Source organism: Heterodontus francisci, chromosome 2 (genome assembly GCF_036365525.1).
Source record: "Heterodontus francisci isolate sHetFra1 chromosome 2, sHetFra1.hap1, whole genome shotgun sequence".
Taxonomy (NCBI): Eukaryota; Metazoa; Chordata; class Chondrichthyes; order Heterodontiformes; family Heterodontidae; genus Heterodontus; species Heterodontus francisci.
In genome coordinates, this window is record NC_090372.1 from 7365746 (window position 1) to 7383374 (window position 17629).

The 17629-nt window shown below is 50.0% G+C and overlaps 1 protein-coding gene across 1 annotated transcript in view; it reads left to right on the forward strand.

Moving 5' to 3' along the window:
* The window catches only part of LOC137379128 (glutamate decarboxylase 1-like), a 73546-nt gene that overhangs the window by 43879 nt on the left and 12038 nt on the right, over positions 1 to 17629 (forward strand). The window contains exons 13-14 of the mRNA XM_068049846.1: positions 1163 to 1270; positions 3038 to 3127. Of these exons, the coding sequence (XP_067905947.1) occupies positions 1163 to 1270; positions 3038 to 3127 (198 nt within the window). The remainder of the gene's footprint in view (positions 1 to 1162; positions 1271 to 3037; positions 3128 to 17629) is intronic.

The window sequence follows — 17629 nt, forward strand, 5'->3', positions numbered from 1 at the left end:
GGAACCATTCAACACATGCTGAAATAGAGGTTCAAAGGTAACGGACTAAACTCAGAACATTCACAAACCGCAGGTCCATTTTAATATCCTTTACGATGAGCCAGGTCATTATTCAAATCAATTCAGCCCAACTGGTCCATTTGAATAATGACTATGACCATTATAAAGGATATTAAAATCCACCTGCAATTTGTGCATATCCTGAGTCTTCCTGTTCCCTTGACTCCAAACCCACTCATCCCACCCCACCCAACCTTTGTCATGAGTCTCTTATGTGGCACCATAATCAAAGGCCAATTTTTTTTTAACTGAGGAATTAACCAGCTCAAAAGAAAAAGTGTCAATACTTCTGCAAATATAGTTCAGTGGAATTTCAGGCAAATGTTTATACATCATCATCCTGCTGTTTCGCCAGCAGCGTTTCCTATGCAGAGCAACCCAAAAGTGCCTGTCAGGCCAGTTACTGCATATCTTCAGACTTCCTTCTGAGCGATATTTATTTATTTGTTCTGTGCCAGCATAATTTATTTGCTAAAAGAAATCAAAAGAATGATTGTTCTTACTGTTTGAAAATGTCCAGATTTCTAAAGAAACATCAAAGGTAGCCTGGTTTGTTGATCACCATCACTCAAGGCTTGGAATAGTTACATTGAATTGCGTAGAATGTACAGCAGAGAAAGAGTTCATTCAGCTCAACATGTCTATGCTAGTGTTTATGCTCCACAAGAGCCTGCACCCACTCCCAGATGCAGCTGCATCTGCTCTCTCAACTGGATGCAAAAAAAAAACATGGTGCTATTTTGAAGAACAGGGGAGTTTCCCCAAGTGTCCTGGACAATATTTATCACTCAATCAACATCACACAAACAGATTATCTGGTCATTATTACATTGCTGTTTGTTGGATCTTGCTGTGTGCATATTGGCTAATGCGTTTCCTACATTACAACACTGAATATACTGCAAATGTACTTTGTTGGCTGTAAAGCACTTTAGGACATTCTGAGATTGTGAAAGTTGCTATAGAAATCTAAGTCATTCTTTCAAACGAGTAGTCAAAGAACTGACCTTTGTACTTCTTTTGATCACTTGATTTGCTATGATTGCATCTGACATCACAGCACAATGTGGTATACATCAACTTATTTTATTGTCCTTTACAGGGCACATCAGGGTTTGAGAAGCAAATCAATAGATGTCTAGAACTTGCAGAGTATCTCCATGGTAAACTCAAAGGAAGGAATGATTTTAAGCTGGTGTTTGATGATAAAGTAAGTTACCAAGCAGTCTGCTTTTATATAGTATGTAGTGTATAAGAACATTGGAACAGTACCTTTCCCCACCTTGGGAACCTGGATTAAAGGGTAAATTTTCCACTTTTGCCACTCCAACAATAAGGATCAGGCTCTATGAGCACATATTGGAATACTGGAATGTCCATTATGCAACCTGCCCCATTTTCTATCCATTTAAAGTAGTGAACAGAAAATCCGGCAGTTTGCTAAAGGGATTGCAAAAGTTAAAAATTACCCCTTGTTTTCTTTGTTCTGAAACTGATGTCATCTTAAAGGGACAATGTTATGAATACAGAGTCCCAGCGGCGAGCTCTACTCTCCAGGAACACACATCAGAATGATCCTTTATCCAATAAAACTAAAGCCAGCAAACTATGAGGATCAGACCCTCGTCATTCGTCCTGTTACAATTTTCTGATTTTTCACCACTGGGAGAATGCATATGTACTATCAGTCCACGAGTGTAAAGACTGTGTTACTTTAAACGTTGGCTTTCAATCAGGGCATAAACTTTTTGATTGTAATTTTACTCCTGGGTATTTCGGTTGTGTGACAATTTTTGAAAATAATTTTTGTCTTAATCTTCGCCTGTCCTGTATCTCTCTGTACTATTCACCTTTTCAGCTGAGAGAATAGTCTGAAGGCCTTTATTTAGGCTTTCACCAGTGCCACTGGGAAGTGTGTGTGTGTATCTGCAGTAACTCTCTGTTACATTTTCCATCACACTCTGTGGGGAATATGTCTGGCTTCCACTCAGCTCTTTCCCACAGCTTCCCAATTGAAATCTGTATGCACAGCTGTAGGCATGAATCCACGTTGTTCTGTTATTCAGTGGTACATTGCATTGGAACTTTTACCCAAACAGGTGGCCAGCAGAATGGTATAGGTTCAACAGGCATCATGTGAGGATTCAACTATAGGTTTCTCTAGTTTATACTGCTGTGCACCTGAAACTGGCAACGGGTTGTAGCCTGCCTCTGCATCTGGCTAGAATTGGTTTTGATTCTAAAATGCCACTTGGGCTTCAGAATATTCTGGTCTATTCAACAATGTAAATGCGGAATTAGTTTGTTCAATACTGACCAAATGAAATGGTTTCTTAGGTTTGACCCAGATACCGTTGCGCATGAGACCATAATACAAACAAGCCTTCTATCTGACATTCCTTCATCAGGGTGTAGTATGGAAGTAAATATATCCATTGTACGGTAGGAAAGCACTGCTGGAAGTTGTTGGGCCAGTGCAATCCAAACTTTGTATTGAATCAGATCTCCCTGTGAATAGTCACTACTCCATATTCCACACCTGAGCTATTCAGATAGTCTACAAAAGATCATCACTGATGAATCACTGATATTACACAATACAAAATGAGGCCTCTTTTCCATTCAATATTACTATTAGATAAAAGCTTTCAAGGCAACACAGATTTTGCCTTGCCTTTGTATCTTGAAGTCAATGGCAAAAGAAAGGGTGAAGTATAAAACAAGCTGCCAGTTGGCAATCGTCCACTTCACACTTTCACCAAAGAGCAATTTCCCCAACCACAGTGTCAAACTTGCGCATTCGGTCACATTCTTTTGCGATTTGAATTGATACATTGTTGACCGAGAGTTTGGCAAAGCTTTAGTCCTCAGAATGGCAAGAAAATAATAATTCTAACACATTAATCAGCGTTTTTCCATAACTACCTTTGAATAACAGCATGCGTTTTATCTATTTTATGTTTCTGTTCCCACTCAGCCCGAGCACACCAATGTGTGTTTCTGGTACATTCCACCAAGTCTCCAAGGAGTGCCCGAGAGTGCAGAGCGGGATGGGAAGCTCCATCAGGTATGCTTCAATCTAGTGTTATTCACTAAATTGTTGACTGTTAGCCGATGTGCAAGAGCAAGCTGGATACACTGGCCTGTGTTATTCTCCACGGCCGCAGACAGTTTAAGCACCCGGCAGGAGGTGCAATTCAAACAAAACAAGGTCCCAATTTTCCCTGAACCTCTCATTCGGAACAGCAGAGGGTCAGCGGAAACCCGGAGCAATTAAATAAATGGGATCTTTTCTTGAATGTTTCCGTTCATCTTCGTTTGACTTTTGCCTGGCAATCGTGAGAATCCCTTAAACTCATAACAGAGCATTACTTGTTGTAACTTCAACCTGACCTGGTTCATTAAACCACTCAACCACCGAAATTATGATCCAAACCCCTTTCTGAAGCAAAAGTATAAGGCTATATCTTTCCTAATCGCATTGGATCAAGATTGAACTGATTGCCAATACTTGACAATGGCTAGGATTTTGGGCATTGAATGATATGATTCTATGCCAATGAAACAACTAAAATTTTAGACAATCCATCAAGTTTGTTTTAGAAACTCCCAAGTTGTGCATTCCATATAACCAGCTTGCCTAACTCGAGCTGATAGATTTACTAAGGAGAAGTGCTAGGTGCAGCCTTAGGTTTTAGCCTCTTACATAAGAACATAAGAAATAGGAGCAGGAGTAGGCCATTTGGTCCCCGTGGCCTACTTTGCCATCCATTAAGATCAGGGCTGATTTTCTGCCTCAGCTCCACTTTCCCGCCCAATCCCCATATTCCTTGGTTCCCTTGGCATCCAAAAATGTATCGATCTCAGTTTTGAATACACTCAATGACAGATCATCCACAGCTCTTTGGGCTAGAGAATTCCAAAGGTTCATAACCCATACTGGGTGGAACTTGCATAGTCTACAGGAAAGAAGGGGGAGGGAAAGCAGGCAGTATGGGATTGTCCGCCTGTTTTATGGCTTACCTGATTTTTCCTCTCCTTCATTGCTAGATGTGAGTGAGACAGTCAGGACTGGGTTGCAGTGGTGTTGCTCCATCTATAATTTGTCCTCACACCTCAGGAGGCTCTGGGCCAACAGTGGAACATCACAATTTCTATTCTTATATTTATATTATGAAATTAGTTAATCTGATACTTCACAATACTCTTGGACCTTTAATTAAAAAGCCATTTCTGAGAACAACGTTTCAAGATTTGTAAGGAAAAAATGTAACAGGATTTGTATCCAAACAATCCATGCAGTTTATGACTGAGATATGAAGTATTGAATGTTCTCAAGGCAGGAAGGATGTGTGCAGGAATGAAGCCCACATAAAACCGCCAATATTTTAGATACAAGGGAGTGTGACAACAACAGCTCACACTTATGTAGCAGCTTTAACATAGCAAACATCTCAGAGATTTCATCAGACAAAAATTCACACCAAACCAAAGGAGGAAATGTTGGGAACTTGATCAAAGCACTAGGTTCTAAGGAGGGTGTGAAAGGAGCAGAGGAAGGTAGAGAGACGGAGGGACTCAGGGTGGGAATTACGGGATGTGAGACTAGATAGCTGAAGGCACGATCACCAGTTGGTAAGAAACTGAGATCACGGTACTGGATGAATATATAAGGGTAAGGCTTCAATTTGTTGTAGTGTTTTTATTTGCTTTGACAGCAACGCTTTTTTTTAATTAACTCTTTGAACTACTAAATATCAGTTCAGGAATATATTTCACTCCTACTAAAAATATGAAAGATAAAGGATATCCATCAGCCATTGTTGCAATAATGGGGTGGCACAGTGGCGCAGTGGTTAGCACCGCAGCCTCACAGCTCCAGCGACTCGGGTTCAATTCTGGGTACTGCCTGTGTGGAGTTTGCAAGTTCTCCCTGTGTCTGCATGGGTTTCCTCCAGGTGCTCCAGTTTCCTCCCACATGCCAAAGACTTGCAGGTTGATAGGTAAATTGGCCATTATAAATTGCCCCTAGTATAGGTAGGTGGTAGGGAAAATATAGGGACAGGTGGGGATGTGGTAGGAATATGGAATTAGTGTAGGATTAATATAAATGGGTGGTTGATGGTCGGCACAGACTTGGTGGGCCGAAGGGCCTGTTTCAGTGCTGTATCTCGAAATAAAAAAATAAATAAATAATACCCAACAATAACCAAAAACTAATTATTGATTGTATTTGTACTGTATAACAAGTACTTTTGCTTTTCTATTCGTACATGGGATGCGAGTGTTGCTGGCAAGGCCAGCATTTGTAGCCCATCCCTAATTTCCTTTGAGAAGGTGGTGGTGAGCCCCTTTCATGACATCAGTTTGAATCTAGTGCCAAGTCAAAGGAATCTCCAGGCATCCACCAGCAGTGATATCATCAAGCAGAGTAAACAGCCAATCGCATTGAAGTATACTCACAGATAGCAAACCAGGAAGTAAAATGCACTGAATCCCTTCACTTCTAATTCAATTTTACAAGGTGCAAAATAAATGACATATACATGGGATTAATGTAAAAGCTGAAATACAAACTTAAAAATATATATATCAATTTAGAAATGTGAATTTTATCATAACGGAGAAATTTGACATTCCACAAATATATAATAAGTTTTTCAGGGCCAGAGAGGTTTTCCAGCAATAATTATGAACTTAATGCACTGTTAAACCCAGTTACATCTCATTCAACAAAGTTTGTCAAGAGTTGTTACAGCGAGACTAACTGAGAAAGAATAGATGTTCTCATCAGTTCAATGATTTCTACTTGTCTGGGGGGGATCTCAACAGTGCACCCACTGAGAAAGTGTACAATCACCGACTGCAACCTCTGGATTTCTGCTTTTAACTGAGCACGCGCCAACGCTAGAAGTTGGTGTCTGTTTCAGAGGAATAAAGACAGCGAACTCTGACAGTTTCATCGTTATTAGCACCACAAAAATCTGGGCCATGGTTTATTATTCTGATGTGATATTCAATTATTCTGTGCCCTGTCGAGTGGTGGTTATATCCAAAAGAATATATTTTGTACAAAAATGATCACTAAAGCACTCCTCCTAGTATCTCGCCTATTATAATTTTCTAATGTGATTAATGTTTTGCAATGTTGTTGCATTGTATGTTTAAAAAGAGATGAAATGACTCAATAAGTTTCAGAGGCGACAACGCCCCTTTAATGTTTTCTTTAATGAATTAACTGGCAGAACAATCAGTTACAGCTATGACAGCAATGAGACCAATTCAAGGTGCCTGATACGGAATAAGTTTATTAAAAATTGGAATATTACCAAATCTCAAAAATATGTTTTTAAACTGAGATTTTAAAAAACTGTTTATTTTCAGATAGCAATATTTACTATCTGTGAGAAATAAAGTTGAACCCTGCATGTATTCAAAGGTTCCTAACAGGGCAGGGATTGATGTTGGGTACATCAGCTGCTTTCCCGGATCAACGATGTGGTGTGCCATGGCATTGCCCATCTTGACCACCACTCAGAGTGGCACAGCATGACCACATCAAGATCCTACCAACTGAATCGATTGCCCCCACCATCCATAAAACCTTAATGCTCCTGCCCTTTCTGGCACCCTCCCCACACACAGGGTGTCTAGTGTGCCATTGCCCCCTCAAATACGCAGAGCGCACACTATTGACAGGAAAGGTACATGGTACCCCACTTCATGCCAGCACAGTTTTCCCTCCAGTAATCCCAAACCCCCTTCCTTCCAGAATGCAGAGTGAGACCTCTGTATCCCCCCTCCCTTCCGTAATGCAGAGTGAGTCCCCTGTATATCCCCACTCCCTCCTCCCTTCCAGAATGCAGAGTGAGACCCCTGTATATCCCCACTCCCTCCTCCCTTCCAGGATGCAGAGTGAGATCCCGGTATATCCCCACTCCCTCCTCCCTTCCAGAATGCAGAGACCCCTGTATATCCCCTCTCCCTCCTCCCTTCCAGAATGCAGAGACCCCTGTATATCCCCTCTACCTCCTCCCTTCCAGAATGCAGAGTGAGACCCCTGTATATCCCAACTCCCTCCTCCCTTCCAGAATGCAGAGACCCCTGTATATCCCCTCTCCCTCCTCCCTTCCAGAATGCAGAGTGAGACCCCTGTATATCCCAACTCCCTCCTCCCTTCCAGAATGCAGAGTAAGACCCCTGTATATCCCCACTCCCTCCTCCCTTCCAGAATGCAGAGTGAGTCCCCTGTATATCCCCACTCCCAACTCCCTTCCAGAATGCAGAGTGAGACCCCTGTATATCCCCTCTCCCTCCTCGCTTCCGTAATGCAGAGTGAGACCCCTGTATATCCCCTCTCCCTCCTCGCTTCCGTAATGCAGAGTGAGACCCCTGTATATCCCCACTCCCTCCTCCCTTCCAGAATGCAGAGTGAGACCCCTGTATATCCCCACTCCATCCTCCCTTCCGTAATGCAGAGTTAGACCTGTGTATCCCCACTCCCTCCTCCCTTCCGTAATGCAGAGTGAGTCCCCTGTATATCCCCACTCCCTCCTCCCTTCCGTAATGCAGAGTGAGACCCCTGTATATCCCCACTCAATCCTCCCTTCCGTAATGCAGAGTGAGTCCCCTGTATATCCCCTCTCCCTCCTCCCTTCCGTAATGCAGAGTGAGACCCCTGTATATCCCCACTCCCTCCTCCCTTCCGGAATGCAGAGTGAGTCCCCTGTATATCCCCACTCCCTCCTCCCTTCCGTAATGCAGAGTGAGACCCCTGTATATCCCCACTCCCTCCTCCCTTCCAGAATGCAGTGAGACCCCTGTATATCCCCACTCCCTCCTCCCTTCCAGAATGCAGAGTGAGTCCCCTGTATATCCCCACTCCCTGCTCCCTTCCGTAATGCAGAGTGAGACCCCTGTATATCCCCACTCCCTCCTCCCTTCCAGAATGCAGTGAGTCCCCTGTATATCCCCACACCCTGCTCCCTTCCGTAATGCAGAGTGAGACCCCTGTATATCCCCACTCCCTCCTCCCTTCCGTAATGCAGAGTGAGACCCCTGTATATCCCCTCTCCCTCCTCCCTTCCGTAATGCAGAGTGAGACCCCTGTATATCCCCTCTCCCTCCTCCCTTCCGTAATGCAGAGTGAGACCCCTGTATATCCCCTCTCCCTCCTCCCTTCCAGAATGCAGAGTTAGACCTGTGTATCCCCACTCCCTCCTCCCTTCCGTAATGCAGAGTTAGACCTGTGTATCCCCTCTCCCTCCTCCCTTCCGTAATGCAGAGTGAGACCCCTGTATATCCCCACTCCCTCCTCCCTTCCGTAATGCAGTGAGACCCCTGTATATCCCCTCTCCCTCCTCCCTTCCGTAATGCAGAGTGAGACCCCTGTATATCCCCTCTCCCTCCTCCCTTCCGTAATGCAGAGTGAGTCCCCTGTATATCCCCACTCCCTCCTCCCTTCCAGAAAGCAGAGTGAGACCCGTGTATACCCCCCTCCCCCCTCCATTCCGTAATGCAGAGTGAGACCCCTGTATATCCCCACTCCCTCCTCCCTTCCGTAATGCAGAGTGAGACCCGTGTATATCCCCCCTCCCCCCTCCCTTCCGTAATGCAGAGTGAGACCCCTGTATATCCCCACTCCCTCCTCCCTTCCGTAATGCAGAGTGAGTCCCCTGTATATCCCCACTCCCTCCTCCCTTCCGTACTGCAGAGTGAGACCCCTGTATATCCCCACTCCCTCCTCCCTTCCAGAATGCAGAGTGAGACCCGTGTATACCCCCCTCCCCCCTCCCTTCCGTAATGCAGAGTGAGTCCCCTGTATATCCCCACTCCCTCCTCCCTTCCAGAATGCAGAGTGAGACCCCTGTATATCCCGACCCCCTCCTCTCTTCCAGAATGCAGAGTGACCCCTGTATATCCCGTCTCCCTCCTCTCTTCCAGAATGCAGAGTGAGACCCGTGTATATCCCCCCTCCCTTAAGTAATGCAGAGTGAGACCCCTGTAAAGCCCCGCTCCCTCCTCCCTTCCGTAATGCAGAGTGAGACCCCTGTATATCCCCACTCCCTCCTCTCTTCCAGAATGCAGAGTGAGACCCCTGTATATCCCCACTCCCTCCTCTCTTCCAGAATGCAGAGTAAGACCCCTGTATATCCCCACTCCCTCCTCCCTCCCAGAATGCAGAGTGAGTCCCCTGTATATCCCCACTCCCAACTCCCTTCCAGAATGCAGAGTGAGACCCCTGTATATCCCCTCTCCCTCCTTGCTTCCGTAATGCAGAGTGAGACCCCTGTATATCCCCTCTCCCTCCTCGCTTCCGTAATGCAGAGTGAGACCCCTGTATATCCCCACTCCCTCCTCCCTTCCAGAATGCAGAGTGAGACCCCTGTATATCCCCACTCCATCCTCCCTTCCGTAATGCAGAGTTAGACCTGTGTATCCCCACTCCCTCCTCCCTTCCGTAATGCAGAGTGAGTCCCCTGTATATCCCCTCTCCCTCCTCCCTTCCGTAATGCAGAGTAAGTCCCCTGTATATCCCCGCTCCCTCCTCCCTTCCAGAATGCAGAGTGAGACCTGTGTATCCCCACTCCCTCCTCCCTTCCGTAATGCAGAGTGAGTCCCCTGTGTATCCCCACTCCCTCCTTCCTTCCGTAATGCAGAGTGAGTCCCCTGTATATCCCCTCTCCCTCCTCCCTTCCGTAATGCAGAGTGAGTCCCCTGTATATCCCCTCTCCCTCCTCCCTTCCGTAATGCAGAGTGAGACCCCTGTATATCCCCACTCCCTCCTCCCTTCCGGAATGCAGAGTGAGTCCCCTGTATATCCCCACTCCCTCCTCCCTTCCAGAATGCAGAGTGAGTCCCCTGTATATCCCCACTCCCTGCTCCCTTCCGTAATGCAGAGTGAGACCCCTGTATATCCCCAGTCCCTCCTCCCTTCCAGAATGCAGTGAGTCCCCTGTATATCCCCACACCCTGCTCCCTTCCGTAATGCAGAGTGAGACCCCTGTATATCCCCACTCCCTCCTCCCTTCCAGAATGCAGAGTGAGACCCCTGTATATCCCCTCTCCCTCCTCCCTTCCGTAATGCAGAGTGAGACCCCTGTATATCCCCTCTCCCTCCTCCCTTCCGTAATGCAGAGTGAGACCCCTGTATATCCCCTCTCCCTCCTCCCTTCCAGAATGCAGAGTTAGACCTGTGTATCCCCACTCCCTCCTCCCTTCCGTAATGCAGAGTTAGACCTGTGTATCCCCTCTCCCTCCTCCCTTCCGTAATGCAGAGTGAGACCCCTGTATAACCCCACTCCCTCCTCCCTTCCGTAATGCAGTGAGACCCCTGTATATCCCCTCTCCCTCCTCCCTTCCGTAATGCAGAGTGAGACCCCTGTATATCCCCTCTCCCTCCTCCCTTCCGTAATGCAGAGTGAGTCCCCTGTATATCCCCACTCCCTCCTCCCTTCCAGAAAGCAGAGTGAGACCCGTGTATACCCCCCTCCCCCCTCCATTCCGTAATGCAGAGTGAGACCCCTGTATATCCCCACTCCCTCCTCCCTTCCGTAATGCAGAGTGAGACCCCTGTATATCCCCACTCCCTCCTCCCTTCCGTAATGCAGAGTGAGACCCCTGTATATCCCCACTCCCTCCTCCCTTCCGTAATGCAGTGAGACCCCTGTATATCCCCTCTCCCTCCTCCCTTCCGTAATGCAGAGTGAGACCCCTGTATATCCCCTCTCCCTCCTCCCTTCCGTAATGCAGAGTGAGTCCCCTGTATATCCCCACTCCCTCCTCCCTTCCAGAAAGCAGAGTGAGACCCGTGTATACCCCCCTCCCCCCTCCATTCCGTAATGCAGAGTGAGACCCCTGTATATCCCCACTCCCTCCTCCCTTCCAGAATGCAGAGTGAGACCCGTGTATATCCCCCCTCCCCCCTCCCTTCCGTAATGCAGAGTGAGACCCCTGTATATCCCCACTCCCTCCTCCCTTCCGTAATGCAGAGTGAGTCCCCTGTATATCCCCACTCCCTCCTCCCTTCCGTACTGCAGAGTGAGACCCCTGTATATCCCCACTCCCCCCTCCCTTCCGTAATGCAGAGTGAGTCCCCTGTATATCCCCACTCCCTCCTCCCTTCCGTAATGCAGAGTGAGACCCCTGTATATCCCCACTCCCTCCTCCCTTCCAGAATGCAGAGTGAGACCCGTGTATACCCCCCTCCCCCCTCCCTTCCGTAATGCAGAGTGAGTCCCCTGTATATCCCCACTCCCTCCTCCCTTCCAGAATGCAGAGTGAGACCCCTGTATATCCCGACCCCCTCCTCTCTTCCAGAATGCAGAGTGACCCCTGTATATCCCGTCTCCCTCCTCTCTTCCAGAATGCAGAGTGAGACCCGTGTATATCCCCCCTCCCTTAAGTAATGCAGAGTGAGACCCCTGTAAAGCCCCGCTCCCTCCTCCCTTCTGTAATGCAGAGTGAGACCCCTGTATATCCCCACTCCCTCCTCTCTTCCAGAATGCAGAGTGAGACCCCTGTATATCCCCACTTCCTCCTCTCTTCCAGAATGCAGAGTGAGACCCCTGTATATCCCCACTCCCTCCTCCCTTCTATAATGCAGAGTGAGACCCCTGTATATCCCCATTCCCTCCTCCCTTCTATAATGCAGAGTGAGACCCCTGTATATCCCCTCTCCCTCCTCCCTTCCGTAATGCAGAGTGAGTCCCCTGTATATCCCCACTCCCTCCACCCTTCCAGAATGCAGAGTGAGACCCCTGTATATCCCAACTCCCTCCTCCCTTCTATAATGCAGAGTGAGACCCCTGGATATCCCGACTCCCTCCTCTCTTCCAGAATGCAGAGTGAGACCCCTGTATATCCCCACTCCCTCCTCCCTTCCAGAATGCAGAGTGAGACCCGTGTATACCCCCCTCCATTCCGTAATGCAGAGTGAGACCCCTGTATATCCCCACTCTCTCCTTCCTACCGTCATGCAGAGTGAGTCCCCTGTATATCCCCACTCCCTCCTCCCTTCCAGAATGCAGAGTGAGACCCATGTATATGCCCCCTCCCCCCTCCCTTCCGTAATGCAGAGTGAGACCTGTGTATCCCCTCTCCCTCCTCCCTTCCGTAATGCAGAGTGAGACCCCTGTATATCCCCACTCCCTCCTCCCTTCCAGAATGCAGAGTTAGACCTGTGTATCCCCACTCCCTCCTCCCTTCCGTAATGCAGAGTTAGACCTGTGTATCCCCTCTCCCTCCTCCCTTCCGTAATGCAGAGTGAGACCCCTGTATATCCCCACTCCCTCCTCCCTTCCGTAATGCAGTGAGACCCCTGTATATCCCCTCTCCCTCCTCCCTTCCGTAATGCAGAGTGAGACCCCTGTATATCCCCTCTCCCTCCTCCCTTCCGTAATGCAGAGTGAGTCCCCTGTATATCCCCACTCCCTCCTCCCTTCCAGAAAGCAGAGTGAGACCCGTGTATACCCCCCTCCCCCCTCCATTCCGTAATGCAGAGTGAGACCCCTGTATATCCCCACTCCCTCCTCCCTTCCGTAATGCAGAGTGAGACCCGTGTATATCCCCCCTCCCCCCTCCCTTCCGTAATGCAGAGTGAGACCCCTGTATATCCCCACTCCCTCCTCCCTTCCGTAATGCAGAGTGAGTCCCCTGTATATCCCCACTCCCTCCTCCCTTCCGTACTGCAGAGTGAGACCCCTGTATATCCCCACTCCCTCCTCCCTTCCAGAATGCAGAGTGAGACCCGTGTATACCCCCCTCCCCCCTCCCTTCCGTAATGCAGAGTGAGTCCCCTGTATATCCCCACTCCCTCCTCCCTTCCAGAATGCAGAGTGAGACCCCTGTATATCCCGACCCCCTCCTCTCTTCCAGAATGCAGAGTGACCCCTGTATATCCCGTCTCCCTCCTCTCTTCCAGAATGCAGAGTGAGACCCGTGTATATCCCCCCTCCCTTAAGTAATGCAGAGTGAGACCCCTGTAAAGCCCCGCTCCCTCCTCCCTTCCGTAATGCAGAGTGAGACCCCTGTATATCCCCACTCCCTCCTCTCTTCCAGAATGCAGAGTGAGACCCCTGTATATCCCCACTCCCTCCTCTCTTCCAGAATGCAGAGTAAGACCCCTGTATATCCCCACTCCCTCCTCCCTCCCAGAATGCAGAGTGAGTCCCCTGTATATCCCCACTCCCAACTCCCTTCCAGAATGCAGAGTGAGACCCCTGTATATCCCCTCTCCCTCCTTGCTTCCGTAATGCAGAGTGAGACCCCTGTATATCCCCTCTCCCTCCTCGCTTCCGTAATGCAGAGTGAGACCCCTGTATATCCCCACTCCCTCCTCCCTTCCAGAATGCAGAGTGAGACCCCTGTATATCCCCACTCCATCCTCCCTTCCGTAATGCAGAGTTAGACCTGTGTATCCCCACTCCCTCCTCCCTTCCGTAATGCAGAGTGAGTCCCCTGTATATCCCCTCTCCCTCCTCCCTTCCGTAATGCAGAGTAAGTCCCCTGTATATCCCCGCTCCCTCCTCCCTTCCAGAATGCAGAGTGAGACCTGTGTATCCCCACTCCCTCCTCCCTTCCGTAATGCAGAGTGAGTCCCCTGTGTATCCCCACTCCCTCCTTCCTTCCGTAATGCAGAGTGAGTCCCCTGTATATCCCCTCTCCCTCCTCCCTTCCGTAATGCAGAGTGAGTCCCCTGTATATCCCCTCTCCCTCCTCCCTTCCGTAATGCAGAGTGAGACCCCTGTATATCCCCACTCCCTCCTCCCTTCCGGAATGCAGAGTGAGTCCCCTGTATATCCCCACTCCCTCCTCCCTTCCAGAATGCAGAGTGAGTCCCCTGTATATCCCCACTCCCTGCTCCCTTCCGTAATGCAGAGTGAGACCCCTGTATATCCCCAGTCCCTCCTCCCTTCCAGAATGCAGTGAGTCCCCTGTATATCCCCACACCCTGCTCCCTTCCGTAATGCAGAGTGAGACCCCTGTATATCCCCACTCCCTCCTCCCTTCCAGAATGCAGAGTGAGACCCCTGTATATCCCCTCTCCCTCCTCCCTTCCGTAATGCAGAGTGAGACCCCTGTATATCCCCTCTCCCTCCTCCCTTCCGTAATGCAGAGTGAGACCCCTGTATATCCCCTCTCCCTCCTCCCTTCCAGAATGCAGAGTTAGACCTGTGTATCCCCACTCCCTCCTCCCTTCCGTAATGCAGAGTTAGACCTGTGTATCCCCTCTCCCTCCTCCCTTCCGTAATGCAGAGTGAGACCCCTGTATAACCCCACTCCCTCCTCCCTTCCGTAATGCAGTGAGACCCCTGTATATCCCCTCTCCCTCCTCCCTTCCGTAATGCAGAGTGAGACCCCTGTATATCCCCTCTCCCTCCTCCCTTCCGTAATGCAGAGTGAGTCCCCTGTATATCCCCACTCCCTCCTCCCTTCCAGAAAGCAGAGTGAGACCCGTGTATACCCCCCTCCCCCCTCCATTCCGTAATGCAGAGTGAGACCCCTGTATATCCCCACTCCCTCCTCCCTTCCGTAATGCAGAGTGAGACCCCTGTATATCCCCACTCCCTCCTCCCTTCCGTAATGCAGAGTGAGACCCCTGTATATCCCCACTCCCTCCTCCCTTCCGTAATGCAGTGAGACCCCTGTATATCCCCTCTCCCTCCTCCCTTCCGTAATGCAGAGTGAGACCCCTGTATATCCCCTCTCCCTCCTCCCTTCCGTAATGCAGAGTGAGTCCCCTGTATATCCCCACTCCCTCCTCCCTTCCAGAAAGCAGAGTGAGACCCGTGTATACCCCCCTCCCCCCTCCATTCCGTAATGCAGAGTGAGACCCCTGTATATCCCCACTCCCTCCTCCCTTCCAGAATGCAGAGTGAGACCCGTGTATATCCCCCCTCCCCCCTCCCTTCCGTAATGCAGAGTGAGACCCCTGTATATCCCCACTCCCTCCTCCCTTCCGTAATGCAGAGTGAGTCCCCTGTATATCCCCACTCCCTCCTCCCTTCCGTACTGCAGAGTGAGACCCCTGTATATCCCCACTCCCCCCTCCCTTCCGTAATGCAGAGTGAGTCCCCTGTATATCCCCACTCCCTCCTCCCTTCCGTAATGCAGAGTGAGACCCCTGTATATCCCCACTCCCTCCTCCCTTCCAGAATGCAGAGTGAGACCCGTGTATACCCCCCTCCCCCCTCCCTTCCGTAATGCAGAGTGAGTCCCCTGTATATCCCCACTCCCTCCTCCCTTCCAGAATGCAGAGTGAGACCCCTGTATATCCCGACCCCCTCCTCTCTTCCAGAATGCAGAGTGACCCCTGTATATCCCGTCTCCCTCCTCTCTTCCAGAATGCAGAGTGAGACCCGTGTATATCCCCCCTCCCTTAAGTAATGCAGAGTGAGACCCCTGTAAAGCCCCGCTCCCTCCTCCCTTCCGTAATGCAGAGTGAGACCCCTGTATATCCCCACTCCCTCCTCTCTTCCAGAATGCAGAGTGAGACCCCTGTATATCCCCACTTCCTCCTCTCTTCCAGAATGCAGAGTGAGACCCCTGTATATCCCCACTCCCTCCTCCCTTCTATAATGCAGAGTGAGACCCCTGTATATCCCCATTCCCTCCTCCCTTCTATAATGCAGAGTGAGACCCCTGTATATCCCCTCTCCCTCCTCCCTTCCGTAATGCAGAGTGAGTCCCCTGTATATCCCCACTCCCTCCACCCTTCCAGAATGCAGAGTGAGACCCCTGTATATCCCAACTCCCTCCTCCCTTCTATAATGCAGAGTGAGACCCCTGGATATCCCGACTCCCTCCTCTCTTCCAGAATGCAGAGTGAGACCCCTGTATATCCCCACTCCCTCCTCCCTTCCAGAATGCAGAGTGAGACCCGTGTATACCCCCCTCCATTCCGTAATGCAGAGTGAGACCCCTGTATATCCCCACTCTCTCCTTCCTTCCGTCATGCAGAGTGAGTCCCCTGTATATCCCCACTCCCTCCTCCCTTCCAGAATGCAGAGTGAGACCCATGTATATGCCCCCTCCCCCCTCCCTTCCGTAATGCAGAGTGAGACCCCTGTATATCCCCACTCCCTCCTCCCTTCCGTAATACAGAGTGAGTCCCCTGTATATCCCCACTCCCTCCTCCATTCTGTAATGCAGAGTGAGACCCCTGTATATCCCCACTCCCTCCTCCCTTCCGTAATGCGGAGTGAGACCCCGGTATATCCCCACTCCCTCCTCCCTTCCGTAATGCAGAGTGAGTCCCCTGTATATCCCCACTCCCTCCTCCCTTCCGTAATGCAGAGTGAGACCCGTGTATACCCCCCTCCCCCCTCCCTTCCGTAATGCAGAGTGAGACCCCTGTACATCCCCACTCCCTCCTCCCTTCCGTAATGCAGAGTGAGTTCCCTGTATAACCCCACTCCCTCCTCCCTTCCAGAATGCAGAGTGAGACCCGTGTATACTCCCCTCCCCCCTCCCTTCCGTAATGCAGAGTGAGACCCCTGTATATCCCCACTCCCTCCTCCCTTCCGTAATGCAGAGTGAGACCTCTGTATACCCCAACTCCCTCCTCCCTTCCGTAATGCAGAGTGAGACCCATGTATATCCCCTCTCCCTCCTCCCTTCCGTAATGCAGAGTGAGTCCCCAGTATATCCCCCCTCCCTCCTCCCTTCCGTAATGCAGAGTGAGTCCCCTGTATATCCCCACTCCCTCCTCCCTTCCAGAATGCAGAGTGAGACCCATGTATATGCCCCCTCCCCCCTCCCTTCCGTAATGCAGAGTGAGACCCCTGTATATCCCCACTCCCTCCTCCCTTCCGTAATACAGAGTGAGTCCCCTGTATATCCCCACTCCCTCCTCCATTCTGTAATGCAGAGTGAGACCCCTGTATATCCCCACTCCCTCCTCCCTTCCGTAATGCGGAGTGAGACCCCGGTATATCCCCACTCCCTCCTCCCTTCCGTAATGCAGAGTGAGTCCCCTGTATATCCCCACTCCCTCCTCCCTTCCGTAATGCAGAGTGAGTCCCCTGTATATCCCCACTCCCTCCTCCCTTCCGTAATGCAGAGTGAGACCCCTGTACATCCCCACTCCCTCCTCCCTTCCGTAATGCAGAGTGAGTTCCCTGTATAACCCCACTCCCTCCTCCCTTCCAGAATGCAGAGTGAGACCCGTGTATACTCCCCTCCCCCCTCCCTTCCGTAATGCAGAGTGAGTCCCCTGTATATCCCCACTCCTTCCTCCCTTCCAGAATGCAGAGTGAGACCCGTGTATACCCCCCTCCCCCCTCCCTTCCGTAATACAGAGTGAGTCCCCTGTATATCCCCACTCCCTCCTCCATTCTGTAATGCAGAGTGAGACCCCTGTATATCCCCACTCCCTCCTTCCTTCCGTCATGCAGAGTGAGTCCCCTGTATATCCCCACTCCCTCCTCCCTTCCAGAATGCAGAGTGAGACCCATGTATATGCCCCCTCCCCCCTCCCTTCCGTAATGCAGAGTGAGACCCCTGTATATCCCCACTCCCTCCTCCCTTCCGTAATACAGAGTGAGTCCCCTGTATATCCCCACTCCCT